This window comes from Uranotaenia lowii, chromosome 2 (assembly GCF_029784155.1).
Source record: "Uranotaenia lowii strain MFRU-FL chromosome 2, ASM2978415v1, whole genome shotgun sequence".
Taxonomy (NCBI): domain Eukaryota; kingdom Metazoa; phylum Arthropoda; class Insecta; order Diptera; family Culicidae; genus Uranotaenia; species Uranotaenia lowii.
Window position 1 is genome coordinate 248743866 of NC_073692.1, and position 10514 is coordinate 248754379.

The 10514-nt window shown below is 36.3% G+C and overlaps 1 protein-coding gene across 1 annotated transcript; it reads left to right on the plus strand.

The window, feature by feature from the left end:
- Positions 1 to 763: 763 nt before the first annotated feature.
- On the plus strand, positions 764 to 9104 carry LOC129747709 (alpha-1,3-mannosyl-glycoprotein 4-beta-N-acetylglucosaminyltransferase B). Its single transcript, XM_055742037.1, has 8 exons — positions 764 to 997; positions 2966 to 3087; positions 3156 to 3995; positions 7487 to 7617; positions 7689 to 7776; positions 7852 to 8065; positions 8140 to 8398; positions 8457 to 9104. The coding sequence occupies exons 2-8, from the start codon at positions 2982 to 2984 to the stop codon at positions 8484 to 8486; spliced, it is 1668 nt and encodes a 555-aa protein (XP_055598012.1). The 5' UTR covers positions 764 to 997; positions 2966 to 2981; the 3' UTR covers positions 8487 to 9104.
- The last annotated feature ends 1410 nt before the right edge of the window (positions 9105 to 10514 follow it).

The following is a 10514-nucleotide window of genomic DNA, read 5'->3' on the forward strand; positions in this document are numbered from 1 at the left end:
CCTGTAGAAATTTCTAATTTTTAGCAGTTTCAAATACGATGAGTCTAAAAAAAATCATATCTACCTTCAAAAAACGTTATTGTGGTAGATATCGTTTGACTTCCATTCAATTTTTGTGTCAAAAACATTTAGAAACCGCGCGATACCATGCTTGACGTTGTTGTTATTCAGCGGACCAGGATACCATAAAAATTGTAAACGATGATTAATCAGCGGTTCGTTTGACAATTGCTTGTAAATATCTGATTGATGGAGGGTATCGGTCTGTTTAAAAAAAAAGGATAGTACAACATTTTGGAAGGGTAGAGTTAAATCTTATACCTCCACCATTGATATTCCTTATCTATTTTTCGACAAATATCACCCACCCGATAGACCCTGCTTGATACTAGTCCGAAACTGGGACTCCGAAAGACGTAATAATCAATTTTGGTTTCTGAAAATAAAATGTTTCATCAACTTTGTGGACTGTGAAATTCTCAGAAATGTAAATATGTTGGTAAATTGATGAACTTAAAGCTGTCAATAAAAAAACTGGAAAAAAGTTGAAATTTAAATTCCGATTGTCTCAATTGGAATTTCTTCCAATTGGAACAATTTTGCTTATAATTGAATTTTCCACAGTGTCTTTATTTTCATAAACATTTAGTACAACCGTAAACTCTGGCGTAATAATTGAATTCATAACAAATACTCACACACCTAAATAAAATTCCATACAATACACCTTTGTGATGATACAGCGTATTGATCGTAATGCATCAGTGAGGAAAGTAAATTCAAATCATAAACACTTTGCACACAGTGTCTGCTCTTAAAATGATTTTCATTATAAATCGCAATGCTTAAGCTTATAAAGTCAAGTTACATCTTTCCACTCTCGAAACCGAGAATCTTTTTTAATTAAAATGTGATATTAACCGCTGGAAAGTATACTGTCCAATTGATATTGGAGCTGAGTTTAAAGTATTACTCTGTAAAAGTGTCTGGAAATAAGGTGTGTACCATAAAAGTATTACCTACTGCTAGGCAAATAAAAATTGTGCAATTGAAATGAGTTAGAACAAGATAGTCTACATTATACTGTAGATTAAAGCATAATCGATGTCTCAATCAATGTTGAAATTCTATTGCATTCGCCTTTCTCATTGCTTGAACTTGAATCAGAACTTTTTTCACAAATGGGCGTGCGTCATTAATGCATCTATAACGCTATAACGAGTTATCTATACTAGATGCACTATTTAAAGCCTAATTGAAGTGCCAACGATATGAAAAAGTAAAAAGATGAGTTTATGTTTAACACACAAAACAAGAAATCTGGAAATGTTTGCAAAATAGCTAATTATGGCAAAGGATAGTTCATGAAAAATTCATAGAGCCTTGTTGGGCTGTACACATTTCATAGTGGGTTACATCCATAGATAAAGTTAACAATGTGCAATTCTCACGGTTATATGATAATTTTTTCCTTCGTATAGTTTACCTATAGAGCAAACACACAAATGATTCTGGGAGGTGTTTTGTGATAATTTTTCAAGATAGAAAGAGGTCAGTCCGTCACAAGCTGAGATGAATTGAACTGAAATGCGAATTGATTTGATGCCAGAACATAATACGGTACCAAATCTATGTGCGTGATGCATTGAAATCCCGATCAGGAGGGAAAAACAAAATTATATCAAGATGAGATATTTTGATATTATTTTTTTTCTATCTAAATGAGTTATAATTCAGTATTCGTAGGATGTTAAAATACCTCAAATTATATCAAAAAATCTATACGATCATAGTTAAATTATATCAGTTTTTGATATGCTCCTATCAAGATTATATCTGGTTCAGATAGCATAGTTTGATATTAGGCAGAACAAATCCTATCAAAATTATAACTTATCAAGATATGAATGCTTCGAGAAAAATTTCTAGTGGAATGTCAGTAACCCACACTATTTGCTAAAATCATGCTCCATTTTTCGTATCCCAAAAATTTGATCCAATTTTATGAATCTGCTGAGCGAAACTTTTTAAAGTACGGTTTGGGCCGTTGACTTCGATGTCCGTGTTTCATGGAAAGTTATATGCATATCAAAATAAGATACGGTTATAATATATTATAACAATTTTAAACAAAATTCTTTATCGCAGAAAGTGAGTTCAATCCTATTCAAGAATGCCAATCAAAATAAGATATAACCAAGATTCAAGAAACTAAGAGTCGAAAATTAGGAGAACAATATTCTAACTGAAAAAGATATAAATATCTCGTTGATATATGTTTAAGTTCGTGATGCATTGAAATTATTCGCGAGGGACAACACTATTTGAATTTGGATAGATTTTTGACTTGTTGCAAAAATGTATTGAAATATAAAATCATGCACTCGCAAACTATATTAAAGATAAGGAGTTAAAAAATATTTTTGTTTTTAAGTCAGGTTGGTTAGCAGCCTAGAATCATCTCTTGAGTCTGGTTTTAAAGTGTTCTGCTTAGACTGTTTAGAAAATGGAGTAGGTACGACGGGTGCTCCCCAAAGTTCTCGTTTTTTTTTTAATGAGGATGCCTTTCCAATCCTTTCCATCCGGTTTTCATTGAGTGATACTGAACTGATTACAGTTTAACGTTTGAGTCACTACTTGAAACCCGCCTTGGGAGTCTTAAGTTATCAATGATTTTTTCATAAGTTATCAATGATATTTTTCTCAAAATCGAATGACAAGCGTTTTGGATTCAAGGCGCTAAGTTTTTGTTCAAAATAAGTTTAACACCGCAAACACTAAAAATTCTGTTTCCAAGTGTTTTCAATAAAACGAATGCAATGCAATATTTTTATGACAAGAACCAGACATCGAGTTCATTACACATAGAGAAACAGCTGAACTAAATTCAATCTGCACATTTTTTATATTGCATCATATGTTACAGGCACGATACCTTTAGATTCTATTCCAAACTCTTTTTCAGGCTTATATAGTACGCAATGAAGATGGGATTGACTTCGACGCCCCTGAGGCGTCGCAGCTGTTTTTTAGCTTTTATACTCGTTTTGGTACCTTGCACTATACTATTTCTAGTGATAGGGACAGGTGAGCATATATGTCTGTAACAAAACTATTTGACTTGTGATCTATGCGTTTTTTTTTCTCTATTTAAGATTTTACAGCTGAGCAAACTATGTCACAACGAGTAGCTGAATTTCAAATGCGTATGCAATACTTAGAATCTATGTACCGAGCGAAGCAAGAAGACGTAGCCATCCTGTCCCAATACCTGGGATTCTCTAATCAAAATGGCGATGCGCCCAACATGACTATAAATTTGAATTTACTGGACGGATTAAGTGCCGATTCCCGTTCCATGATTCGTAATGCATCCGCCTCAGCCAAGTTGCCTGCTAATTTAAAGTTACCGACTGCCTTCCACTTTTTACCCCATCTCCTTGATGACCCCGCTTCTCTAAGGCCGGCTTTCCTTCAATCCAAGAACCGACAGGGTGTTTCGATCGTGTTGGGCATACCGACAGTCAAACGCGATAAACAATCATATCTGCTGGAAACAGTTGACAATCTTATAGCAAATATGGACGAGGAAGAGCAGAACGAAACCATGATCGTTGTTTTCGTGGGAGAATCGGAGTTGGGTTACGTTAACCAGGTCGCAAACAGCATCAATACCAGGTTCCCAACCTTTGTAGATAGCGGGTTTATTGAGATTTTGGCCCCAGCTTCCAGCTACTACCCGGATATGTCTCGATTAAGGCAAACTCTGAACGATTCAGTGGAGAGAGTTAAATGGAGGTCGAAGCAGAATCTGGATTTCGCTTACTTAATGGCCTATGCCCAACCAAAAGGAGCATTTTACGTACAGCTAGAAGACGATATACTAACCAAAAAAGGATTTGTTAGTATTATGAAAAATTACGCCCTAGAGAAAACGGCTAAAAAAGAACAAAGTCAATGGTTTGTGCTGGATTTTTGCCAATTAGGATTTATAGGTAAGTGAAAAGCTAGCTATTAGCTGCCTCGATAAAGTCGATATTAACCATCTAAAGCGGCACCACAGCCAAAGTCAATGATTATTTTAACTTACTTTTTAAGCAGAATGTTTCGAAACATGTTAATCTAACGATCTATACAAAATAAGGAAATAACTTTCATCTGTATTACAAATAAGCTAAATCTACCAAGCGTTTGAGCATTTTCAGAAATATCAACCATCGATTAAAATGAATTTAATTTTCTAAAGTTGAAGTAAGCGACAAAAACTTTGCGGTTTAAAATTCTGGCAACTCGATCCGAATTTCAAATTTAATTAATGTAATTTTAATGCAATATTAAGTAAGTAGATTCAAATTTCCTATACTTAGTAAATAATTGTACAACGATCTAGTGACAGATGATTAAAATTAAATGCATTATTAATTCATCGCTTTATTGAACCGCCATTGAAATGATTTTTGGTAGAATTTTTAAACTACAAACAAACAAATAAAAATCCCTGATTTCTTTAACCAAAATAAGCAAATTAGAACATAACTAATTCTTTAGCGGAACCGCTTTAATCGTTCTGGAATGTAAATAAAGGTCAGACAACCTAGAGTGCATTCTAAATTTTTTACTTTAATAGTTTTAAATGCTTAGTCAGCCAAAAATTGCAAATAAAGTTTTTTTTTAAGCTAGAAGATGCATGCAGTTCGTGTAAGCGACGATATGCGAATGGAAGGCTACAGTGTGTGTGGTCTATTGACAAAGTTCATTCGATTACAATTTATATTATAAAAATAGTATAAAAATGATTCTATTTTCGAACACCTAATAAGTGTAGAGAAAGTTGAAATAGTTATTTAGAATGAATGGAAAAAAAAGTTTAGCAATCAAACACAGAATTATTTAAGAACGGTACTTCATCACATCTGATCACATTAATCAATGAACTTAGTACGGCTTCACAATGACGCGAGTGACGTGATTTACGAAATTTCATATCGTTTTGGTGGCTTAAATAGCCTCTCTAGCCTAAAAATTTTCGTTCGGATGAGCTGTTATTGGTCTTCAGAGCTCATCGATACACAAATATCTTTTCTGAATGATTTTCTGGAGTCAGGGCGAAGAAGTGAAATTTCGTGAGTCACGTCACTCGCATCGCAGAATAAGCCCCAAGGCTTATGAAAAAAAATATCAACTTGCCGGTTCAATCTTAAATTTCTTTTAAAATAGATTTTGTTTTAATTTGAGATTAAGTGTAACTAACTAGCATGTGCAATCTCCGCAGGTTCAAGTCCTGCCGGTGGGCCGTTGTATCTTTTTCGAAAAATTTATGATATTTACGGCTTATGTTCTTTCTATTGAAGATTGCATTGAAGACATTGAAAAAAATAAAATAAAAGGCAAAAAAAAATCTTGAATAGTTTTTCCAACTTTCTCTTACACCAGCAGTTTTTGTGAAGTGTTTCAAAAACTTCACTTTAAAAAGCGCTGTTTCCTCGCATCATTTCTTTACATTTTCCTTCACTCTGTTCAGCGACCCTAATCACGAAACTTAACGAAACTAGCACACTGACTGGACACTCGATTTCGTTTTCTGGATAATTTTTCCAACAGTCCGCAATATCGATTCCAGAATGCGCATTGATCGATTTGAAGAAATGCTATCCCAGTTAGGAAATGCCACCCAACTTAAAAAAAACAGGCAATTTCTACGATAAAATCGGGCTAAACAGGACCATTTTTCCTACAGGGCATTTTTCGTAAAAAAATTCCGGTTCGCCACCTGCCGTCGGTATTGCGAACCTACAAAATCTGACAAAAAAAATTAGACAAAAAATGGTTGATTTTTTGTTCTAAGTGTCGTGTCAGTGTGATCAGTGCTCTTACATTTGCAGTAGACAAAGATTAAAGTGTGTCATTTGTACGTACATGCAACTTAACGAAACCAGCACACACTTACATTTACAGTGAACAGTGTGTCATTTGCACATGCACGCTAAGTGTAATTCTCCGACGGCAACAAGCTGGATTCCGATCCGGACGATCATGTGTGGATCACATCACAACGCTACGGATAATACTGGAACAAATCAACGAATTCCAGGATTTACTTCTGCTAGTGTTCCTTGATTTCGAGAAAGCATTCGACCGACTGAACCACGAAAACATCTGGGCGGCTCTAAGGCGTCGAGGAGTCCCAGAGGAACTAGTCCATCTCATCGAAGCACAGTACGAAACATTTTCGTGCAAGGTCTTACTCGACGGTGTCTTATCTGATCCAATTCCAGTAACTGCTGGAGTGAGACGATGATGTATCTTATCACCGCTACTCTTTATCATTGTAATGGATGAGGTCTTGACTGAATCGATAGACTGTGCATCGAACCGAGAGTTGTCATGAAATCCTTCGACAATATGCAACTGAGAGACCTTGACCTGGCTGACGATATTATTTTGCTCGCCCAAAGACATCAAGACATGCAGAGCAAACTCGACGACCTCACCGAAAGCCCCAAGGCAGCAGGTCTCAAAGTCAATGTCGAAAAGACCAAGTCGATGGAAATCAACACAGAAAATCGTTCCAATTTCGTGGTAGCTGGACAACAGATTGAGAAAGTGGAGTTTTTCCAGTATCTTGGTAGCCAGATTACGTCACATTCAGGCGTAATCGACATCGAAACCCGGATCAGAATCCGCCAGAAACATCTAGCGGTCACGCCAGATCTCTCTACGAACGAAAATCCGAATCTTCAACTCAAACGTCAAATCCGTATTGCTATACGGGTGCGAAATTTGTTGCACATATGCGGTAACGACGCGAAAATTGCAAGTATTTGTAAACCGCTGCCTGCGGAATATCGCGCTTGGTGGCCTGGCAACTGGATCTCAATCGTGGAACTACATCGCCGGTGTCATCAAAAGGCGCTAGAAATCGAGATTCGGGAACGTAAGTGGAGATGGATTGGGCAGACGCTGCGAAGAGATGAACACGAAATTTGCAGAGAGGCGCTTGACTGGAATCCAGATGGGTATCGAAGAAGAGGCAGGCCCAGAAGCTCGTAGCGGCGTAGTCTAGCCGCTGAAATGCGCACAGTTGACGAGAGCATTGGCTGGTAGCAAGTGAAGACGCTGGCTTCGGATCACCAGCAGTGGAGATCTTTTATCTCAGCTCTATGCGTAGGTCTTATATATCCTTTGCACTTTCCGTGCTCAGGACATAATGCACAGTTTGGCCGTATTACGATTTCCCACAGATCTTCCTTCGTGTGTGAGCAGCTATTTCAGCAAATAGGAATATAGGGGCGTGTACTGCTTGGCTTTACGCATGACCCTGCATAATGAAAGGCTAATTACTGTTCAGACTGAAAATCGATTTACACCTCAGGTTAAATTGAAAAAAAAAAATCAAAGTTGTGCTAGCTGAATGGACATTTACAATTATCCAGATTCTATTGAATGTCTCCGGTTCTTTTTTTTTAATTTTTGTTTATAATTTCAGGCAAAATGTTCAAGTCAGCTGATCTACCATGGCTAATAACATTCTTCCAAATGTTTTTCAACGAAAAGCCAGTTGATTGGCTACTGTATCATCTTATTTATACAAAAGTTTGTAGTGTTGAAAAGGATGCGGTAAGCTCAAATTTATTCATAAGGAACGCATTTTTTATTCATGCTTGAACGATTACTTTTTTAACTTACAGAAAACCTGCAAACAAGAAATATCCAAGCTGTGGATCCACTATAAACCATCCCTATTTCAGCACATAGGAACAACTTCATCTCTTAAAGGTAGGTAGTACGACTGGTCTGTTAAGATAGTCGAAACAGGTTTTTATCTCTTATTTTCTATTTAAATTGAAACAGGAAAAGTACAAAAACTGAAAGATAAACAGTTTGGTAAAATTCCGACATTCTATCCCCATAAAAATCCTCCAGCTGTAGTGAAAACAGGTATACAGCATTATAAAGCCTATACATTGCAAAAAGCATACACTGGAGAAAGCTTTTTCTGGGGCCTAATGCCGCAGCTTGGCGATTTGATTGAAATCAAATTTAAAGAATCCGTGGCACTTAAAAGGTGAGAAAATTTTCATTGATAAATCCTAACTTACTAGACTGTGCATATTACTGAAATGGTAAATCTATTCTCAGGTATCTATTTCGAAGTGGCAGCTTCGAGCAACCGTCGGACAGGTTCTACAACACAACGATCGAAGTTCTACCGGTCAATTTGTCTGAAGATTCGCCAGTTTGGAGCAATTACAACACTACCAGCGATGGTTTCCTCGTGGTTGGGATATTCAATGATTTCGGCATAGCGGAAGGAGTTGTCGATTCGAAAATAGGGGAAATAAAAGAACTACGTTTGCATGTTTACAGTGATAGCCAAAATTGGGTAATCCTTAGAGAGGTATGTATTCCTATCCAGGAGGTTGTTCACTTTTGATTATTTTTTTTTTTACTTCCAGATCTTGCTTCAAGTTTACTCGGTTCGGTGACGTAAGCGTTACCGTGTTCTAGTCCAGCCTGATAGTTTTAACGTAGAATCGATGCGCGACCCAGCAAAACGGCGTCAAATGAGTCTGATGAAACTTGAACGAGAAATATCAACGCGGCAACTGCAGAATACTAAGACAAAGCTCTAATTTTTGTATTAAACGAAGAAAAAGAAAAAAAAAAAGATAATCGATGGAGTGACGACCCTGAGCGTTATTTGTGAAGCACCTTTTTACGTATACATAACGAATAAAGCCACTCTACAGTTACCATAATTGTTGAGCAATTCATAAGGTTACATTTGTACGCAATAGCACGAATATAAGCAAAACAAACAAAAAACAATGTGTCATTAAGCATAAATGTCAAGTTCCAAACAAAATAGTCGTACATAACGAAAACCAGTGTGTACTAATGTGAATGTTATTGTTACCAAACAAACAAGGAGTTTTGCAAAAATTCCTACCTAGATTATGGCTCTGCAAATGCTTATTTATATAAAAGTATTGTCCATGTGAAGCTGTTTGTAATTTTTTTTATACACAATTGGATATTTGCAAAATGTGGTGATTGATAAAATTCCTAAATTATTCGAATTAAATTCTCAGTTTGTGATTAAATGTGTTGTTATTAACTTGTTCCAGTGTTCAATGGTATCACGAATCCATGTCACGGTGTTAAACTCGGTCTGTCAAAGAGACTTCAGAAGGGAAATATTGAAGAGCATTCGATGATGTCACGGTGTTAAACTCGGTCTGTCAAAGAGACTTCAGAAGGGAAATATTGAAGAGCATTCGATGATGCTTCCAGCGAAGCTAGCCGTCCAACTTTCTTGTGCACGATTTGACCACCATATTATGTTTATTTTATCATTGCACAACTTTTTTAATCTTGTTTAGATAAAATTCTTTTTTTTTAAGACATTCACCGTCTTAGCCGATTAATTAATTATGACTGAATAAATATGGGCAACTTAAGATTAATATTTAACACCCAGTACCGAGACGGGAATAGCGTCAATGTCACCAGTGTGTCGTTAACCCAGAATATTTCGTCGCCTTTATTTGCCGTCTTCTTTTGATGTCTTGATGTTCGCACTATAAAATCCGAATTAATAATGACCTTTCAGTACGAGCGCTTTTTAGAGGAAATTTATCCGTGCATTTCGATGAAATTATACTACAATCTAAGCAGTCCATGCTTTCCGATTATTTAATTTCATCTGTTCGTTAGATGGTCCCAGAACAGAATCAGAATTCATGAACTTTTGGATCTGCTCTTTTTACTGCCTAATCTGATCCTACAATCCTAAGAGTACATCTGTACTCTTATTGCAATTTTTTTTTGTATCAAAGTTTGACAAAGCCATAAGCTCCCTGAAAAAAAATATTTAGTTTTCTTTATTTCCTGAAAACCAAATATCCTCCAATTTTTTTTTATTTGATCATAAGGATTTTAACACCAGGATGTCATTCATCCCTTCATAAACTTAACATTAAAAGAGAAAGAAAAAATAAATAAAAAAATAAAAATTACAATTTTTTGAATCATTTTATTTGATTTAAAAAATTTAAACTCCAGATAACTTTGGGCATTCAAAATGTAGGTCTTCGTACATACTTTGTCACTCAGGTGATAACTCAACTTTTCAAAATTCCTTGCCAATTTCTTCATGCATTTTTTCATGAACTTCTACCCTTATTTTAACAGAACTTTACTTCCAGCCGTTTGTTAACTTTTGGAAACATATATGAGCTGAGATAAAATGCTTAGTCAGCAATCAACTGTCACTTCAACCCATAGTGCAGGTGAGCCTGATAGCATTCAGTATGGCTGATGACATAGTGAAAGCGATGCGATGCGAATTGGCGAACGCGGTCAATGCGAACTCGAGCGGCGGAACAAATTGACATCTGCTTCGCCGCGTTGAGTATGTCAGGTTTAAGCGATTCACATACATTTTCATCAAATGTGGTTCGCCGCATTGAACGCATTCGCCGGTTCGCATCGCATTGCACTCACTATGTCAT

Bases quoted from the DNA above. Each gene is read 5' to 3' on its own strand.
- LOC129747709 (XM_055742037.1), top strand. From the start codon at position 2,982: ATGAAGATGGGATTGACTTCGACGCCCCTGAGGCGTCGCAGCTGTTTT. The intron at 3,088-3,155 runs GTGAGCATATAT...TCTCTATTTAAG, and splicing joins ATTTCTAGTGATAGGGACAG to ATTTTACAGCTGAGCAAACT. The intron at 8,066-8,139 runs GTGAGAAAATTT...ATCTATTCTCAG, and splicing joins GAATCCGTGGCACTTAAAAG to GTATCTATTTCGAAGTGGCA.